This window comes from Mastigoproctus giganteus, chromosome 3 (assembly GCF_048544385.1).
Source record: "Mastigoproctus giganteus isolate SK-2022 chromosome 3, ASM4854438v1, whole genome shotgun sequence".
Classification (NCBI taxonomy): Eukaryota; Metazoa; Arthropoda; class Arachnida; order Uropygi; family Thelyphonidae; genus Mastigoproctus; species Mastigoproctus giganteus.
The window spans coordinates 42,625,402-42,647,354 of record NC_143577.1 but is presented as its reverse complement, the minus strand read 5'-3'; the positions used below and the strand labels follow the sequence as shown (position 1 = coordinate 42,647,354).

The 21,953-nt window shown below is 36.6% G+C and overlaps 1 protein-coding gene across 1 annotated transcript in view; it reads left to right on the top strand.

Annotated features, from left to right (window-relative positions):
• The window catches only part of LOC150087905 (kynurenine aminotransferase-like), a 98,640-nt gene extending 76,687 nt beyond the window's left edge, over window positions 1-21,953 (top strand). Inside the window, exons 12-13 of the mRNA XM_090369961.1 lie at window positions 2,074-2,160; window positions 21,906-21,953. Coding sequence (XP_090226087.1) covers window positions 2,074-2,160; window positions 21,906-21,953 — 135 coding nt within the window. The remainder of the gene's footprint in view (window positions 1-2,073; window positions 2,161-21,905) is intronic.

The window sequence follows — 21,953 nt, the reverse complement described above, 5'->3', positions numbered from 1 at the left end:
GAAGATTTCTTAGTATTACCACACAATATTAGAACACAGCTCTTCACTAAGAATACCAAATATGTGCACAAGAGCTAGTTTTAGAGTAATGTCACTTTTAGCTGTTGACTTACAAATAACATTTAATCATTTATAGCATTGGTTGTTTTAAACACAAGATAAATACAAATAAGTAATATAAAACAAATATAAATCAGTAATAAATATAAAAAGATTTACATTTAATTTTTTTCATGTAATTGGGACATTGCCATGACTAAGTGATACACTTTCCAGCCAACTGCCACAGGTGGTGGTGGTGGTGGTGGTGGTCTTGTGTGAAGACTGTTTTCATGGTAAACACAGGTCCTCTTGTTAATTTTCAAAGGAAACCATCGCCTGGAAGACAGTGGGTTCCTCTGAAACATTCCTGCAAATCAGATTCATCCCATAATGCTGACATTGTATCTGAAAACAACTTTATAAGTGGTAACACATATAAAGATAGCAATGCCACAAGGTGCAAAAATTTTGCTGGAATGGTTTGTAGAACACTCCAATAATATGCATCTACCACAACTCTCACAGGATATGGATCCCACTGAGAATCTGTAGGATTATCTGGAATACACATCTGATTTAGATGTGTTATTCTTAAATAGGAATGGAATAATATAACCAAGAACACCTCTGCACACCAAATCAGATTAGTGTCACACGCGGTTGCTGCTGTAATCACCACTGAAGGTGGACATGTGTGTGCTGTTAGGTACATTCATTAATATTTTGGTAATGTATTACTAGCATATTAGCATTTGTAAAAATGTAAATTAAATTTTATATTTTTTAAACATATTTGGGAATATTGTTGGTCTTAGTTTTAATAATAATGATATATAATCTTAATAAAAATATTTTTTGTGTAATTGGGACATTTCCATGAAAATGGCACACTTTCCAGCCATCTGCCAGAGTGGTGGTAGTCTTGTCTTAGACTACTGCACAAATTGGAGCAGTATGGCATTGAGGGCAAGTTGCTGCTATGGATAAAGGGTTGGTTGAGTGGGAGAAGACAGAGAGTGGTAATCAATGGACACTGCACTTTGTGAACTAATGTTATTAGTGGAGTCCCACAGGGTTCGGTGTTAGGCCCATTGTTGTTTTCTGCATTTATCAATGATATTGATGAAGGTATCAGGACATCAGGGTTGATGTCCAAGTTTGTACAAAGGTTGACAGGGTTTTTATTGATGGTACACTACTGCAACAGGATCTAGAAAAGTCAAGCATTAGAGCTGAGAGGTGGCAACTGAAGTTTAACATTAACAAATGTAAAATACTGCATTTGGGTAGCAGTAACCCCATAGTAATTTACCAACTGTACGGTACTTCACTCAGGGTAGTGTTTTCTGAGAAGAGCAGACAGGCTGCAAGAGTAGGTCATGGTGTCTTGTCAATGATATACAGGAATTTTGCTAGCAGGGATAAGGAGGTGATTATCCCCTGGTATAAGGCAGTGGTCAGGCCACACCTTGAGTACTGCATACAGGTCTGGAGGCCTCATTTTAGGAAGGATGAAACAAGTACAGAGAAGGGCAACGAGATTGGTGAATGGAAGAAAGGGTTAGTGTTACTAAGAAAGGCTTACGTTCTGCAAATTGCAGCATCTGGAGACTAGGCATCTGCGAGGTGATATGATTGAGATGTAAAGGCCTTGAATGGTTTTGAGCAAGCTCAATGCTGATGGGATTCTTGATCTTGCTCAGATTACTCACCTGAGGGGACTTGAATGCAAATTGAGGAAAGACAATTGTAGGAGAGATGTACAGAAATTTGCCTTTAGCCAGCCAGTGGTTGATAGTTGGAACAAATTTCCAACCAATATAGTGGAGGTTGACAACTTAAATAAGTTCAAAGCAGAACTAGACAAGCATTTGTAGTGAATAGATGAGTGAAATAGGAAAGTGTTTTTTTTTTTGTTGTTTTTTTTTAAATTTAACTGATACTATATAAGCTTGCTTTCTTGCATCATATTAATGCAAATTTGAAGATATTGTTAATTGTTTATATAATAACTAGTTTTATTCATTTCAGAAACTTCAAGGTATTCCACCCAGTATCTTTTATTGTGATGAACACAAATATCTTGCTGAAAATTACATACGGTTCTGTTTTATTAAGGTAAGCTTGTTTTAATCAATTTCTTTTTAGTGAATGCTTCAAATTTCAAAGAAACACAGTTATTCAATAGTGTATATATATAGACAATGCATAATGTTCATGCATAACTCAACTTATAAACTTTTAATAAAGCATAGGTGATAACAATGTGATGAGATATTTGAAGAAAATTTTCTAACTTTTAATTTTCGTTAAATTTTTTTTCATTGCCTTGCCATCACCTGTGAATTATTACAAGTTCATGAGGTGAGTTTTATATAAGCATTTAGCTTTATGTATATATCATCAAAGATAAACTTATGTTGAAAAAAAAAGCGATATAAAATATAGCTAGATGAAATTGCTGTTGTTTTTTAATGGCACAAGGACTGTTATTGTTATTATTTGGTTTTTAGGAGCATTAGCAACTAAGGCCATATTGCTCCGGAGATATGCGGTGGTCATTCCTTGACCTTTCCACATCCTCCGTATTTGGTGGTCATGGGCTCGAACCCCAGTCTAATCAAGAAGTGTGTGCTACGCACTGCTGCGCCTGCCCACCTGGCTACAGAGGTGCCGCACAAGGACTGCTATGGCCAAATTGCACCAGATGAAATTGTAATTTCCTAACAAAGTACCATTTTGGAATTTTATTAAGCAATTCTGATTTATCCATAAACCTTGGTATTTCATCAGTCATAAAAACAAGAAACTAAAAACTGTAAAATATGAAAAACTATAGCTTGCTAGTTAGCAACGCTTGGACCGCAAGCCAAATCTGACCCATGAGGGATTTGAGAAACCTAACAGTCCTTATATATGATATGATATGATAATGTGTAAAATATGAAAAGCTATAGCTTGCTAATCAGCAACACTTGAACCACAGGCTAAATCTGACCCACAAGGGATTTGAGAAACCTAACAGTCCTTATATATGATAATGTTTCCTTATAATAAGGAAGATGACTTTAATAAAATGTTATAATGTCTCAAATATATTTCATTTATTTTTATACATTTTGACTACAAACTACAGCAGACTCTCGATTTACCGGGATTGGATTAACCAGGAAGCGGATTAACCGGGAGGGACACTTCAAGACTCCAAATTAAAAAAAAAAAAAAAAAAAATCATAAAATTCAAGTAATAACTAGAATAGATAGATGGTTTGCAAGTCGTAAATAAGTGACAAGAAGTGGTGTTATAAGTCGTCATTGGGAGATTAGTGTACCTGTTATCTTGCAACCCCCACTGTCTTCACACCCGCTGCTCAGAAAAAAAAAAAAAAAAAGAGAGACCAAATGTTTAGTTAGTTTTAGTGTGTTGCGTCGATTGTTGTTCCATCACACTGCAAATGGACAAATTTTGTTTCGTTATTTATGTCAGGGATGTTTGAATTTTTTTTTTGCAGTTAACTTTTTTTTTTTGTTTAGAAATTATGAAAATGATGGGCAAATGCAAGAGTTGTGCTTTCAATTAAACAAAAACTTCAAATTATTCAAAAGTTTGAAAACAGTGCATCCTTTAATTAAATGTCTAAAGAACCATTATAATGTTGGTGACCAAACCATATGTGATGTTGTAAAAAATAAAGGGAAGCTATTCGATTTAAAATCTACATCGTAAAAATTAAATGCGTGTCCAATAAGCACTATTCATGTATTGGACATGCGAATAGTGCGTGGTAAGTTTTTTATCTATTAGGTCCTTGAGGTTGTCACAGACATTCTCTCAGATATGCCAGACAAGCTGTACTTGCTACCTGAGAGTCTAAAACCTGATGGAACTGATATTTGGGTGACATTCAAGTCAAGTGGACGCAATTTTGGCAAAGTTCGGACAGCCTGTGACAGCCAGATCCTCTGCTTGCAACTTCATGATGGTGGGACTGTTAGTAATCCTGGGTATAACCTCCATGCACAAGCATTGTGGGTGACCACCCAGGTGTGAACCAACGCAAGCAGGGGTCAAGATGTGGCACCCACACCACATGAGGAATGCTGCCTCTGTGTTACCAGGCAATACTAGGTGGTAGATGACTCTCGTCAACCGGTGCAATACCACAACTTTGCTTATTGGAGGCTTGAAGTGGTGGAACCCATGTTTAGTCTCCAGAACTAAGTTCCAGTCAACCCTTCCCCCACCTCTTCCATCATGCAGTATGACAGATGACTTTTGAGGTTACGATGAACATCATGGCGAGATCCAATCTTCCTTACATTTCGAGGGTACAACTCTAAAACGGTGTTCGCAGGCCGGCTGCTAGTTAGTACACCGGACCGAACATATTGGTAACCCTTTAGGAGGCTTCCAGATCAGCTATCGTATAATCTTGCTACCTCTACTCTGCCAGATATTGACTGGAGGGAGTCCGAGTAGTGTATGCGGGGGGGAGTTGTCGAGGCCATGTTATGTCAAGGATCTGGGTATATTCTTACCAAGTGTATGCCATATCCAAAAATTTCATTACTTCATACAGCATATTCCCCCCACTTTTTTTGACTATTGAATACACCATGAATTGTCAAACTAATAGAGCAAGCTTATCTGTGAAAAGATCTAAACCTCCCAAACACTTCCTAGTTAATTTCATAAATATACGTGGTCTCAATTCTAATCTCAACGATGTCCATTTCCACTTGCAGTCTGCCAAACCCTATGTACTTTTTCTGACAGAATCTCAGTTATTGGTTGGTTCAACTACTGCTCATCTCAGTTGCCCAAATTATTTGCTGTACGATTCCTTCTGCCTCAAAGGTGGCACTTGTGCATATGTCCATTCCGATATTCCCTGTCAGAGACATGGTAATTTGGAATCTCCTCTCTTCGATCTTCTCAGGCTTAAAATCTCTCTATCTCATTATGTCAAATTCATCTGCTGTCTCTACCGTTCTCCCAACTCCACTAATCACTTGGAGCTCTTTGACTTCCTCTCTTTGAAACTTGACTTTCTCCAGTCCAACTTTCCTAACAGTGAGGTAATTTTTCTTGGTGATTTTAATGTCCACAACTCCATCTGGCTTCCAGTTTCTAGACACACCGGCCCAGCTGGTTGAGATGCTGAGACTTGCAATTACTAATGACCTTACACAGATTGTTCATTTACGTACAAGAATACCGGACAATCTTAACAATACAGCCAACACACTTGATCTTTTTCTCACAAATGACCCTTCTAAGTACACGGTCGAAGTGAGGGGTCCTTCAAGCACCTCAGATCACAACTTGGTGATTGTCTCTTCTCCAATGGAGCTTTTATCTCATGGCTATTTCCAACCTTGTGTTTATTATCGTAATTGCCTTGTTTCCAATTCTTCAATTTCATTTACTGCCTACACCAAAGCTCGCAAAAATTTTAAAGCAGTTATTAAGTAGTCCAAACTAGATTTTGTACAGGCTAAGAGTAGAAAACTTGCTTCTTGCCCTAATGGCAGCCAAGCATTCTGGTCTCTTGCCAAAGCTATTGGCTGCAACGTTTGCCCATCTGTGCTCCCATCTCTCTGAAAACCAGATGATTCAGTTTTCACTTCGGCCAAGGATAATGTGGCGCACTATGGCCATAGTTGCCGATGCGCCCAATAAATTCCGAAACAAACAAACAAACAAACAGCCAAGGATAAAGCTGACCTGCTGACATCCCATTTTTCTTCCAACCCACGTATTAATGATCTTGGTAAAACACCTCCCACCATTCCTAGCATGCTCCATTCGATGCCTCCTGTGGTCTTCCATCAAAAGGATGTCAGAAGGATTTTGATGAATCTTGGTGCTAAGAAAGCTCCAGGTCCTGATGGTATTTCTCCACTTGTTCTCAAAACCTGTGCTCCTGAACTTACTTGTGTTCTTTGCCGCCTTTTTTTCACTTTCTTATTCCAAAGAGGTTTTTCCTTCTGCTTGGAAATTTGCTCATATCCAGCTAGTTCCTAAAAAGGGTGACAAATCCCTCCCATCCAATTATCGTCCCATTGCAATTACTTCTACTCTTTCTAAAGTAATGGAGAAATCAATTAACCGCCAACTCTTAAACTACCTAGAAACCTTCTGTCTGATCAACGATTGCCAGTATGGATTCCGCCAGTGTCAATCCACTGGTGATATTCTGGCTTATGTTACCCATTTATGGACAAATTCAATGGAAAAGTTCGGTGAAACACAAGCAGTTGCTCTTGACATCTCCAAGTCTTTCACTCATGTTTGGCATAAAGGTCTTTTAAACATGCTTCCATCTTATGGTTTGCCAACTGTGTTTTGTAATTGGTTATCCAGTTTTCTCTCTGATCATCCACTGAGAGTGATGATAGATGGCTCTCTGTCTTCTAGCTTCTCCACTAATGGTGGTCTGCCCCAATGTTCAGTTCTTTCCCCCACTCTTTTCCTCTTGTATATTAATGACCTTCTTCTGTTGACAGGAAATCCTATCCATAGTTTTGCCGATGATAGCACATTGCATTCCACTTTCATGCCCTGCTCAATCAGCTTCAACTTTTCGAATATCTGCTACCAGTTCTTTAAATGCCGATCTCCAGGTAATTTTCCAGTGGGGGGAAAGACAACTTAGTTGATTTCAATCCTTCTAAAACTCCGTCTTTTCTTATATCTCGCAAAAAGGATTCTTCTGCTCCTATGCTTATCTTTGGTGACACTCCGATTTCTAGGCAAATTGATATATCTCTTTTGGGGATTACCCTGACTTCTAATCTCTCTTGGCACAAACACATTACTAATATTGCTTCCTGTGCATCTAAAAAACTTGTTTTTCTCTTTCGCTCTTGACATTATTTTCTTCCAAACAGCTTCTGCAAATTTGCAATTTGTACAGATTTGCAATCTGTACAAATTGCAAATCCGTCATACCATGGAATATTGTTCCCACATCTGGGGTGGTGCCCCCAAAACCTCTCTCAGGCTTCTAGATTCCATTCAGAAGTGGGCAATTAGGTTAATTAATGACTCCGCTCTAACAGAGTCTCTTCACTCGCTGTCTCATAGACATACTGTTTCTGCTGCATGCCTTTTCTACAGATACGTCCATGGGCACTGTTCTTCTGAATTGGCTTCTGTTATTCCTGCTCTCTCTTTCAAAACAGTCCGAGCACATGCTGCCACCAGCCAACATCCATTTACTGTCCAACTTCAAACTCACAGAACCAACTTTTCATCTTCCTCGTTTATTTATTCAACTGCCGTTTTCTGGAACAACCTTCCTTCATATGTCTTTCCTGAAAATTACAGTATAGAGAAGTTCAAAGTCTAATGTCAACAAATATCTTCTTTCATCTTCTCAACCTCCAACCCAAGCACGGTACCAAGTACTATAGGTTCTAATACCTCTTGTGTTTGAGGTTTTCATAATAAAAAAAATCTATCGCCATACTTTTTATATATGTTGCTGAACATTTTTCGATACAGGAAGTCCCCGACTTATGTAGCTTTGGACTTACATTACGTTATTTATATTAGTAAATTAATAAGAGGAGTTTACCTCAATATAGTACGTGGAACACTTCCGTATGATACCCTCCAGAAATTAAAACGGAAAAAACGAAAAAATCGACAACTTACCGGTACATTAAAGTAAAATATAAATAATTAAAGTAAAATATAAATAATTAAATAATCAATTTAACACAATTCAAAATCAATTCAAAACAATTAAAATTCCAATTAACGCAATTAAAAGAATCTAACGAAAATATTCAAAACGATTTTCCTTCCTGAAGCTGACAATGCTTTTCGACCGACTGTCCTGATCACAGGAATGAAAATTCCTGTAATCAGGAATTTTCATTCCTGTGGAACTTACTGTATTTTTAGATTAACCGGGAAGTTGATTATCCAGGAATTTTTTTTTTTTTTTTTTTTTTTTTTGCCATCTATCCTGGAAAATCAAGAGTCTACTGTATATTTTTGTTAGATACAAGTTTTTAAAAATAGCATTGGTAGAGATATTTATATCTCTACCAATGCTATTTATAGATTTGGTAGAGATATTTATATCTCTACCAATTGATATTTAGTTCATTAGTATTAAAAACTTGCGAGTCCTGTTGAAATATTTAATAAGATAATTTGCATGAGCTGATTTTAATATTAATTAAATTTAATATAATTAATTTAATATAAATTTGGATTCTTTTAAAAGTTTAGGGTGGACGAACAACTATTAGTATTAGCCATATATTACCAAAAAGCCCAGGTATTTGCCCAACAACAAATCCTATAATATATTGTGCCTGACATAAGTACCTATTCAGCTGACTTGAATTTCCAAGCTGTCAGCCTCAACCACCCATGAAAGCACTTACTGGAATAAGTGCCTCACTGGCTAAAAGATAACTTCCTACAGTCCACTCTCTTCCCCTTTAATTTGAATTTGTGACCTCTAGTTTTAGATTCATTTATAACAGTGAAAATTTTGCCCTCATTCATTTCACTTTCTCTTCTAAGAGCCTTATAGACTTCAGTCAGTTCCTCCTCTAAAGCGCCTAGTTACTAAGCTCTGTAGCTCACACATTCAAAGTGTTTCCTGATATGGATGTCCATTTTGCCACTCTCACCAGTGCTCATCTTTAGACCCTTTCAAGAAAGTTGACATCATTTTTTTAGGTGTAGTCTCGTTACTTGGACATAATATTCCAAATAATTCATACAAGTGCCTTATATAGTAGAATTATGGCCTCCTGTCATTGTAAGCAAACGTTTGATAAATCATCAATAAGAGACCATAGTCCACTTATCTGCACTACATGGAGAAGTCCATGTCTGTCTGTAATATAAATCTCAAAATCTTTCTTCAACTACCATTTTTCGTTCTATCCTGCCGGGTATATAAGTTATTTTGATATTACTATTCACTAAGTGTAATTAATACTTTGGATTCATAAATTGCATTAAAACATAGCTGCTATTTCTCTGACTATCTCTAAAACTAATAAGTTGCCTTGAAGTGCCTTTTTGGTACTGATCATTAACTACTCTAATGATCTTAACATCATCCATCATCTGCAGTCTCCCTTGAAAAGGAAAGGTGGATGAGATGCTGATCCATTCATGCAGCCCATTGTCCTCCTGTCCTTTAGAATCTCTTTAAGTCTGAGGAAGATCTGTTATGTCAGAGTCTTGTTATTTATAGTTTAGCATTAGTAGCATTAGTAGAGGCATATGCAAGAAAGCAAGCAGCATCAGCCTAAATCATTTATGCAGCATCAGCCTAAAAAACAAATGCTCTCATTTCACCCTTCCTTTCGATCCAAATACCTTTCCAGCTCAGCCTTAAATTTATTTAGGCTATCAATTTCCACAACAAAGGATGGAAGTCTATTCCACCAACTAACTACACGCTGGCTAAAGGCAAACTTCTGCACATCTATCCTACAATTTCAATTTATGCCCTCTCAGGTGATTATCCTGAGCAAGAGGAAGAATCCCATCAACATTGAGCATGCTCAAACCATTCAAGGCTTTATACACCTCAATCAGCTCACCTCACAGGTACCTAGTCACCAGACACTGTAATTTGCAAAACTTAAGCCTTTCTTCATAAGAGCAATCCTTTTTTCCATTCACTAATCTTGTTGCCCTTCAATGTACTCATTCCAATAGCTCTACATCCTTCTGAAAATGAGGCCTCCAGACCTGTATACAGTACTCAAGGTGTGGCCTGACCATTGCCTTATACAAGGGGATAATCACCTCCTTATACCTGGTAGAAAAATTCCTGTATATCATTGACAAGATACCATCAGCTACTCTTGCAGACCGTCTGCCCTGCCCAGAAAACTTCATATCTGCCTGCACAACGGACCTGACCAGTGTTCATAGCTGTAGGACAAATCTGGATACCAAACGCTACCAATGACAGAAGACCGACAAAGATAGAGAAACTCCAAGTTTCTGCCTCAACGGAGCCATATTGGCTCAAGGCTCTGCACTCTCTTGTGCAGTGCAATTCTTTTACTCCCACACCCGGCAGGGGAGGGAGGTGACGGCTTGCTGTCTCCTCTCTTCCCTGCCACACCATTCCTTCCCTCTGGTGGGGCATGGGCATGCCTCACTGAATAATTGGGGGTCACTTACCCTATCGACCCTCTTCTTCCTATTTCACCCCCCAGCCTTCACTCTCCCCTTCCAGCTCTTTCTCTTGCACAGTGTATAGCCCTACACGTCCAAATTTAAAATACACCAAAAAAATTTCGGCCAACCTTTTAGGCACTTCAGAAACAGGCCTTCAGCGTCAAACCCCATATTAGCGCTTTAATGTAAGTGAATTAAAATCAACCGCGGTCGTTCCAATTTTATTTTAGGTCCTAGCCACTAAAATCCCAGGAAAGTAAGTGGCAGGACCTGCCAGAGTACAATTGACTCAATGGTAACACCCGGCTAGCCTCCACGTGGCGAGGTATGGGCAACGTCGGATCCCATTAGGGGCCTGGCGGCCAATAAGCCGGATAAACAATGGGCACAACATATAACACTACTCATGACCCACACACTTCTAAATCTCTGGCTTTGACAGGGTACTGTCACCGATACATAGAACATTCGCGGAGATGGGAGAAATCCCAGGAGCCGCTAGACCCTCAATATACCTCATGTTGTTGTTTTGGTTTTTAGGAGCATTAGCAACTAAGGCCATATTGCTCCGGGGATATGCAGTGGTCATTTCCTGACCTTTCTGCATCCTCCGTATTTGGTGGTCACGGGCTCGAACCCCGGTCTAATCAAGAAGCATGTGCTATGCACTGCTGCTCCTGTCCACCTGGCTACGGAGGCGCCCAATATACCTCATACCATTGTAGTACACAGAGTTGATACGTTTCTCTGGGGTTACTGCTTCCCATATGTAGTATTTTACATTTGTCAGTGTTAAACTTCATTTGCCACCTCTCAGCCCATCTGCTCAACTTTTCTAGATCCTGTTGCATCAGCGTACTGTCATTAGTGTCCTTAACAACCCTACCAACCTTCGTATCGTCTGCAAACTTGGACATTAAGCTTGATATACCATCATCAGTATCATTTATAAATACAGAAAACAACAATGTACCCAACACTGAACCCTGAGAGACTCCGCTAATAACATTAGTCCACGATGAGCAGTGTCCATTGATTACCACTCTGTCTTCTCTCACTCAACTATCCTTTTATCCATAGCAGCAATTTGTCTCCAATGCCACATTGCTCCAATTTGTTCAGCAGTCTTCCAGGGGCAACAGTATCAAAAGCCTTTCTAAGATCCAAATATATGATATCAAAGTTATTCCTTGCATCCAGTTCCTTTGTGACCACATCATAGTATCCAGTCAAATTGGTCAGGCAAGACTTTCCCTTAGCAGAACCATGCTGCGTCCAAGCTATAACTGGAGTCTTGTCTAGATGATCCTGCAGTGCTTCTTTAACCAGTGCTTCCATTAATTTTCCTGGAACAGAAGTTAAACTAACAGGTCTATAATTACCTGTGTGCCCTTTGATCCTCCTTTGTGAATTGGGGTCACATTTGCACATTTCCAGTCCATGGGTATCTCCCCTGAGTCCAAAGAAACTCTCATAATTATGGCTAAGGGTTTGCTTAGTTGCTTTGCTGCCTCCTTTAATATAACTGGATAGATCCTATCCACCCCAGGTGCCTCTTTTATGTTTATCTTCAACAATTTCTCCTCCACTTTCCTCTCGGTTATTACAAAATCATCTAGCTCACCGCCAGAGTTTAATTCACCTCTGGCATTCCCCTCCCTGAATAACTCCTCATGTGTGAATGTAGATGCAGAATACTCATTTAGTTTGTTAGCCACCTGAGCAGGATCATCAACAGTTGAACCAACAATATCCAGTGGACCAATCTGATTCATCCCCTTCCTTCTAGAGTTTACATAAGTAAAGAACTCTTTGCTGTTTTTCTTTGCATCCCTTGCCAAAGATTTCTCGTAATCTGCCTTCGCCTGCCTAACCTCCTTTGTAACTTGGTTACAGATCAACTTGTATCTATCACAGGCTTCTGTGTCACGTGTTAATTTGTATGTATCCCATGCATTTTTCTTCTCTGCCATATGTCTCATTAGTTCATCTGACATCCATTTAGGCCTAAACCTTGAACAATATTTCTTAGTTGGTATGCAAAGTCTAGTAGCTTCCAAGATAAATTCTTTGAATGTTTCCCATTTTGAATTTGCTGTTGGTAACATCATCAGTTGGTTCCACCGTATAGAATTTAAATACAGTCTCAGACCACCGTAGTTGCCTTTACGAAAGCAAAAACCCTTCCCTTTACCCCTTATGGTAGTTATCTCTTTGAGTAAATCCCACTTCAGTACACTATGATCACTGCCACCTAGTGATTCCTTTATCTGCAGAGTCTTTATGCATGAAAAATCACTACTGATAATCAGATCAAGAGTATTACTCCCTCTATTTGCCTCCCGAACATGCTGATGTAGAAAAGAATCATCCAATAAATCCACAAAAGCCTTGCTAGTTTGTGAGTGACTAACCCACAAATTCCAGTCAATACCTGGGAAATTAAAATCTCCCATTATAAGACTATCTGGTGTATACACAAGTATACATGCTCCTGTTCCTATTCTTAGCTACCCTAATGCAACTCATGTGTTTAGTTGTACTGCAATGACTCCCAGCAGTCTCTGAAATACCCTTCATCTTGTTTTTCAGGCTGCTGCTCATTCCAATAGAAGCAGTGCAAGAATCACTTTCACCTCTGCCAGTGGCTACTTGTTAATCTGTTAGCCCTTGTATCCTCCCAAGCTAGCAGTTTTCTGGCTCACCTTGATAGCATCAGCAAATATTCTTGCACCCTTTCTATTTAAGTGTATCCCATCTCTGTGGAAGCAGTCTCTCCTGTTAACAAGTACAAACCAGGCTGAAAAAAATTCTACCCCTTGAGCTTTGCACAGCCTTTCCAGGGCTGAATTGATCGACAAGGCTCTCATCATATATTTTCTCCTATCATTTTTGGGCAGAATGGCAGACACTTTCACATTTAATCCTAATTCACTGCTTTTTTTCAATAGTTCTTGAATAGAAAAGGAATAAATTTCTTTGGAAAGGCTATGGCTCCAGGTCGTGTGTTGGTATTAAGGGTTTTACATATTCATATTCAAAAACCATCAAGTAGATCATTCTGGTTCGACTTAATTAAAGAAAGTTTTTTATTCTTTGAAAATCGTCAAAGAATAAAAAACTTTAATTTTCAAAGAATAAAAGTTTTAAATAAGTGTTAGGTTGTTGAAAGACTATGTTGAAAATCCTGTTTAAGAGGTTAGCATGTTCAATGGATTGGCAAGATGAAGGGAAGTTTCTGTTGCCTTTCTTATATTGCCCTAAGAAAAGAAATTTTAATTAGATAAGTTGAATTATAGTAGAGCAATGCCTTCCAAAAAATTTTGGGAAGACCATCTGGTCTAACAATTAGCAAAGGGAAAGGTGACTCATTGCAGATTGGAAGATATTTTTATGATTTAAAAATGAGTGAGATTATTGTTCATAACCGAGATGAGAGAAGTAATGTAGCTTTATACAGATGTTTTTCATGATGCAACACAAAGGAAATATTAATAGATAACTGCTGTAATAAGTTATTGTCATTAAGTCCTTGATGTAGCAAAGTACAAACATTAAGTTTCAGTAGCAAAGTACAAACATGTACTTTGCTGCTGAAACCAATTACATGTTTGCTCCTTTTGGTCCTATACTAGCCATGTGGTACCATACTGAAGGTGGTAGAGAACTAAAAAGATCTGGGGTAGGGGTGCCCATCCACACTGCTTTAAGAACTAATGTTTGAAATATTTTTGGATGATTCATGATAGTACTGTGTTCAATTAAGTTCAGATAATTTTCATAGTTGCTTCAAATTAATGATCTAGATTTTTTTTTATTAGTATATTAAATTGATGATATTGCATTGGAGTACAGAATAGGATGCATCATGTTCCACAGGATATGCAGTGTGATGTGTTCATTTTGAATTTATGGTAATATTGTTAAACTTTGAAAACCATTTAAAAAAAGTTATGTATTTGCTAAAAATGTACCACTTGGCACAGTTGATTAATATACATTGTATTTCATTGTATTATATACAGTGAATATTTTTGTATTAAAATACAATAATATTTGTTGTATTTTATTAAAATCCATGAGGAAGCAAGTAATGTACTTAAAGTTGGGTGAATATTACATTGAGGTTTCTGCAGTGAAATGAAAGTTAATGAATTCGTGAAAAGTTAACTAGTCATTTACTTTCACAGAAAATATAAAAATTCAGTTGATTTAAAGGAAAAGAATCAACACTACTAAATCTAGTGCAATGCATATGTTATCTAACTTGTTTTCCCTTTCTTTTGTAACTTTATATAGTTTTATACCTGTTTCTATATATGAGCAAGTTGAAAAAGTTAAAGATATACTTTTTTTTTCTTTTCTTGGAAATTGTTTTTTTTATCTGTTGCTTTAAAATAAAATAGACTTCATATTTCTCTTTATTTAGGATGAAGGTACACTGAGAAAAGCTGAAACTATTATTAATAATCTGAAGAAATCACTTGAAAAAAATTAAGAAAGTAATCCATTTCTTTAAAATAAATTTTTGCTGCAACAAAAATATTATAAATGTTGTTATAAATATTTTTAATGAAAGAAAATAAAATAAGTAAGAAGTATAAATATGGTAAAAATTTTCCTCTTTTCAGTTGCAAATATTTTACATTTATACTATCCTGTAAATAATGATCAGCAAAGGATATGCTTTACTTCTTGGGAAACTAGCATTGTGTATATTTATTTTGTTTTTATAAAATTAAATTTCAAAATAAATAAAAATTGTAAATAATGGGTGTTTGGTTAGTTCATTCCAACAATCAAACTGTGATGCAGATGTAATGAAGGATGAACTACCAAAATGGATTACCAAAGAAAATTATATCAGCACTTATTTATATTTTTATTTCTAACAAACAGATGAAATATTTTAGCTTAATATGATTCAAGTAATGGCTTTCAAACATGATTTCAGCTATTATTATGAATTATGAATTCCTTACTTAATAAGATTAAGAATTGCATGTTTCTATAATCATAAAACTCATTTAAAAATTTTTGTACAGTAAAATCCCATTAAATCACACTTCAGGAATGCATAAATCATTTTGTTGTACAAAAATTTTTCATTCTAGTGAAGATCACTCAAAATTATTATAAAAGGACTATTATTTATTTAAATAAGTTCTATGCTTTCTAATATATAGAAGTAGCAATTTCCACTTAAATTACTTAAATACTGCTTGAATTTAGATTTAAAATGTTAAAATGTATAAACAACAAAAAAAGACTTTAAAATCAAGATTAAACAAATGATGGCAGAATAATAAATAAATGCATTTTCTGTTTATACTCTGGAACAGCCACATAGGATCAGAGGAGCTTACATAATAGAGAGAATATATGAATAGCACTGTGTTTAGCAGTCATAAGGGCTTTAACCACATGAACTCGAATCTGTGTACTGCTGTTTTGAAAAAATATTTTATTAATAAGAAATCTAGTACTATATAAATTTTAATGTCACACATTAAAAAATACAGTGAAGTAGATAAAAATTGCCAATGTTTACTTATTAATACAGCCACTCCCCGACTTACATAAGGGTTGTTTCCACGGAACTCTACGTAAATCGGAATTTCCCTAAATGCTTATGCAGCACTCGCAAATTTGATTGAAGCAAAAAATAAATGTTTGACACACATGTAAATAGAATTAGTTATTCAATTTTTTTATTTCATGTGCAGGAAAAATTACAAAAGTGTACAAAATTACAAAAAGAGAGAGGAGACAGGCATAATGTCATCAAGTTTTACCTTTCAAGAATTTTACATTGCCAGAATTAACTCTCCAGCTGATAAGCATGCCACTGCGGAAGTTGAGGGCTGTGGATATTTAGAAGGGGTTTTTTTCCAACACACCATAAAATTTCTCTGCAGCGGCAGAATTGGCACTTGTGACTTCACTGCATACTTTAACGTTTTGTAAGCCAGCGCAATGCTTGAACCTATTAAACCACCCGTTGCTTGCCATGAACTTGGCTTGGGATTTGCTGTACTTATCCTTAATATTTTCATAAATACCTCTTGCTTTTGCTTGAATAGCCATTGAACTCAGGGGCACTTGCTTCTGAATCTGATTTTTCATCCATATTATTAATAGCTTTTCCATCTTCAATATAGCACCTGAACGCTGTTTTGTGATCAATGTTTATCTTAAATACATTGATCCTTTAACGTGTTCTTTTATACACGCACTGTTCCTTAAAATAGTATTCACTGTTGAAGCAGCAAGACCTAATTCCATGCAATAGATGACAAACTTTGTCCGGCTTTGTACTTCTTAATTAATCATCACATTTCTAAATCAATTTTGTTTCATTTCCTAGCACTGCCAGCACTTGCACTTTCCATTAGTCACTTTCCCTTCACCATTGTAATAAGTAAATAGGAAAGAAGAAAAGATTCTGAAAATTATTTATGTTTTTATATGATTGAAGATTTCAGTGAAGGGGAACTCATTTCACCATAATACTGTAACGTAAAAACGCACATAATTCCAGTTATCAGGATTATCGCAAATGCAATAAGATAGTTTACTACCCATTTATAATTAGATGCACTAACCAGAAAGTGCAAATTGTTTTTATTGTTTTATGGTCGTGACCTCCATAAAAGTGTTTTAGAAAAATATCACAAAGGTGTTCAAAATTGATACTTATAAAGGAACATATGATAACAATGAAAATGTAGTGCAATTTCCATTATAAAAATTACCTTTTAGAGAGATAAATAGCTTAGTTATATAGCGAAAATTTCAATTTCTGAGGTCTTGGAACGAATTACCAAAAAAAAACAATGCTATTGGGTTCACATTACAATATTTTCACGATACCTCCATTTATTCCTGCGGGAAAGTTTGCATCGGCCAGCAAAACCTTACATAAAGTCGAATTTCTGTAAGTGTACTATTATGTAAGCTGGGGATTGGCTGTACATTAATTTTTGATTTTGATATTTAACTATATTTATTTATCCATTAAGTGAAATTTCAATTTTAATGCAGTAATTTTAGTTTAATCTGATTAATAATTCTAATGCTTTTTATGCCAAACAAGTACATTATGGTTCAAGTAAAAGTACTTATGTTATGGTTAAATGTCTGATGGCTTTATTCTTAATATAATTCAGTCCTTAATTATTTATCTTGTTGCTTTAATCATGTCTTTAGATGAGATGTTTTCTTCACAGGTGTTATCCATCAAGAAATAAATTATTCAAATACCTTGTACACAGTAAATAATTTTAATAAACAAGCATTACATTACAAACCCTTCATTTATAGGTTCTTGTAAAGGTTTGTTACATGATGCTCATTTATTAAAATTATTATGGTGTATAAAGTCTGAATAGTTTATTTCTCATGTTTTTTTCAACTTTAGTATTTTTTTTTTTTTTTTTTTTTAAATTTAGGTGATGGGGAAGGGATACAGTATACAAACTTTTGTCACATATCCTTTTTATTTTTCAATCAAATGTGTTAGTACATTGCACAATCACAATGCTAGAGTATACATTATATGTATGATATTTCATACATACAAGAAATAGGGGAGAGGACACTGGATCTGAGTATGATCAAATCCAGTGTCTGCCCTCTCCCCCTATTGTTATGATATAAGAAAATGTAGGGGGAGTGATTCAGTATAACTCCCACTTTTTCCATATTTCTTTATCAGGAATGTGGAAAATGTGGGTGTGATACTGAATTTGTTTTTGCTGCACCTTTAAAATCTTGCAATTTTTTTTGCTTTTTCTAAAGCACGTGTGTTGGCATTACTTTATTTATTCCCTCCTTTGTTGTATATACAATATGGTACAAGCACTTGACACAGTATTCCAGAGAAAGAATTTTACGTATGACTGATGAGCAAAACTATAGTTTAATTTGTCTGTTCACTGAGCATTCGTGATTTCACGCACAGTCTTTGTGCAACAATACATTTTATGCATAGGCAGACCTTGAAAATAATTCATTATACAGAATTTTGGTCAAAACTACTTTGTTCAAATGAGATTTACAAAATCCTGGCAAAAATAGTACCTCTTGCAACCTTCAGAGGCCTTATAGAATCAATGTTTCACCATGTGGCAGCAGTACTGCTGGCAAGACAAGAACATGGCAACCCCAAGGGCTCACGTCCGGTGAGTATGGGCTTGGCACACCCGGGGTCCTGAGCTGGATATCATCATTCTTCTCTTTCTTGGTGATTCACTTCTCTCTCTCTCTCTCTCTCTCTCTCTCTCTCTCTCTTGCGAACTTTTTTTGGCTGGTGCAGCAAAAGCCTCAGACTTCCTTGCACCATATGGCTAATAATAATTAGGTAGGTGGTCAGAATGTTTTGACTGGACAGTATGCCACCTGGGTATTATAAATATGTTTCTAGCAATGTCCCCATTTGTTTTTTTTTTTTTTTTTTTCTTTTTAGACTGTTCTGTGCCATTTTTTTTTTTTTTTTTTTTTTTTTTTACCCTGAATTAATTTTTCACAAGCTTTTCATCACTGAAAATCTGGTCACTCTACCCATAAGTGGTCAATTTAAGGTAAAAATATGGTTTGGCAATCAGTATGTTGCATCAAAAATCTGAATCACCAAGAAGACACTTCTGGTTTTTACAAAGAATCCCAAGTTTCTTTTCTCTAGAAACATCTTACCAGAAATTGGAAAAACTGAGATCTATTTTATCATACTATGAAAAGGAACATGTAGGGTTCCTGAGAGCAAAGGGGAAGATCCATTACCAACACTATTGCAGCAGATAGAATACTTTTGCTAAGCCCTTGCAGATAGCAGAGTTGATATAATCATCATTCTTCCCACCTGGTGGAAAATTCTCCGATTTTAAACGGAACAAATTGGTGGGAATACCTGGTGTGAGATTCAATTCAGCCACAATGTGACCGAATTGATCAGTCGGGTGAGAGTTGAATGGTGTTTTTTTTTTTTTTTTTTTTCTCTCTCTCTCTGTCCTGAAAGGTTGGCTATTTCTTCCTGCAACAAGCAAATTGACCATGCAGTTTCAGACGCAATGTACTATTTCCTTATATGCTTAGTTGCTTTGGTACTTAACAGAAATATACACACAATGGTGACTTGCTAAAACAAAAAAGTACGGTGAATTGGGTACTGGGGTTTTCCTTCCCAGAATATTTAAGCATCTTCTAACTAATTGTAAGATATATTTAGACTGGATTACTTACAAATACAGAAGATTTGCTTTGGTCACCAAGTGTTTCCTATGCCTTGGATATGGGCACTCTGTTTAGTATTGCTCCCATACCTCACCACCAATTGGACACTGCCAAGAGACATTATATATTTGCAGATTATCAGTCTATGGAACACATCATATAGAGCCCTTGAACTTGTATGCTCAGGCACAAAAAAAAATTAGTGGTACACCAAGTCAATTTGTTTACAGTGAATTCTAATAGCAGCTTGTTCAAACCCGCATAACTACTAAGTATGGTACTGTTCTGGTATTCTCTTTATCTTTTGTACTCTGACTTGATCCCATGGGTAGCACAGTTGGTAGAATCATTGTCCTTCCCACACTGGGTGGAAAAGACCTCAGTTTGAGTCCCGTCCATGACACCAGGAACTTATGGGTCTTTTTCACAACATTAGCTGAGTTAGTTGGTCTCAGGCAATTGCAGCATGATTTTTTGTCCTGGAATCTTGCGGGGGGGGGGGGTTGTCCAGCAAGCCGAAAATTGATCACTGAAGACACTCAATTTACAGACAGTATATATGGAGCAGTATGGCCTTAGTCGCTGATGCTCCTAAAACTACTACTACAACAACATCCTCTGACTAAATGCAGTGTTATGGAGTATAAAGAGAAAATTTTTTTTTGAAAATTAATACTGCAAATAAATAAGCATAAATCTCATAGTGCTGTGGATGAGATTAGAATTTCTGCGAACAATTATTTTTTTTAACGCAATGGAGGACTGTCCATTCTGCCTAGCAAGTTTTGACAGGAATTCTACGTTCGGATCTCCATTATATGCACAGAGAACGTGGTTACGAAATTAAACATCATATTTCAATAGAAATACTAGAAATTATTAAAATTAAGGATGATCCTAAAAATGAAAAACTCATCTGGAATGAACTTGTGAATATCTGGCAGACTTGGTAGGACAAGTCAAAAAAAGGTATCAGCTCCATTCCTGAAGTTACTTTTGCATCTAAATCAGAGGTCGGGAAATGGTTTACACATAGTTGTTATTCCTCCTACTTGATCTATGAAATCTGGTAAGTTGAATTAATTTGGACTGCCTATTTCTGAATCAATGTACTTATGGGGGGAGGAAAATTGAGCTCATCAAATATATCAATGACCTATTTATCTAGACTTCAGAACTACCCTAGAATCATATTTTACTACTTTCACATTTCATTCAGGGACGTGTAGTTCGTTTCGTACATGGCAACAATTCCAGAACTTGGGAATTGTTGAAAGTATCTCCTACAATCAGTGGTAGATTCAGGGTAGGGGCACATGCCCCCCCTGTCGTTTTTCAAAGAATATTTTTCTGGATCCCCCCCACTGTCTACAATAATACACAAATTGTATGTTCTGCTGGTAATCCTCAAGAGAGGAGCATGCAGTGTTATCACAAGGCCAGAGTGCATAGTTAATTAGCTTTAGAGGCCGTTTCTTTTGTTATAGCTATTAGTTTCTGAAAATAAATATTTCAACACCTTGCTCTTCATCTATTAATAACATTTTAATGGATCAGTGCCAACCGGGCCAGTCGGGTTGGTAAAGTGCCTGCCTGGCAACCCAAAGGTCACGGGTTCGAATCCCGCCTTGGGCTTGGGTCAAAGTACTGCAAAAACCTTGGGAGGTGTATTATGGCCACAGAAGCCAATGCACCAACAACTACCAAAAAAAAAAAAAAAAAAAAAAAAAAAAAAATGGATCAGTACAATTTGATTGAATTTCTATCGTTTGGTGGGTTTCTTGATTTGGACATTTTGGATTAGACTTCCTCTTTGACTAAGATATCTAAGACTTCACTTAGTCCCTGTCTTAACTGGAATAAGTTGTCCCACATTCGACTAAATTCCTGACTGACCAGGTATCTTGGACTCTACAATAAAACGATTGGGGCGACATGATTACATTTCATCCAGTAGGTCAACTTCTCAGTTTGGATTTGACTGGCTGTTTGACCAGGAGATTTTGGATGATTTGGTTTGGCTTTCTTGCTAGACTACCTGAATGACCAAGGCACCCTGGACCCTACACTTCTGATTGGATTACTTGACTGACTGAAAAACGAAAGTTCCCAAGATGAAAGACCATGTTACCTTTGATAGAGACCAATTAACTCTGTCATGTGAAAAATTACCCTTAAAAATTCCCTCCTTTATTAATGGGGTTTGAACTCGGGCATTTTCTGCCTGATGTAGGAAGGACTGATTATACCAACTATGTTATTGCGATAGCCCTTGAGGAAGTAGTGCTTGTATGTTCCTAGTCCTTTCTCCTTTTATTCATTTAAAAAGGTGCTCATTCTTTGGTGGTTGTGAGAGTGCATCTCCTTAGGCCAAAGTCATGCATTCACACTTCTGGGGGTGTGTCACTTTCTTTTGGTCCCCTTATTTTTATTTCAGTTTATTTCATTTTATTTTTAGGTAGGCTTGGTGGTGGGAGCAGGATGGCACAAAAAGTTCTGCGTTTGA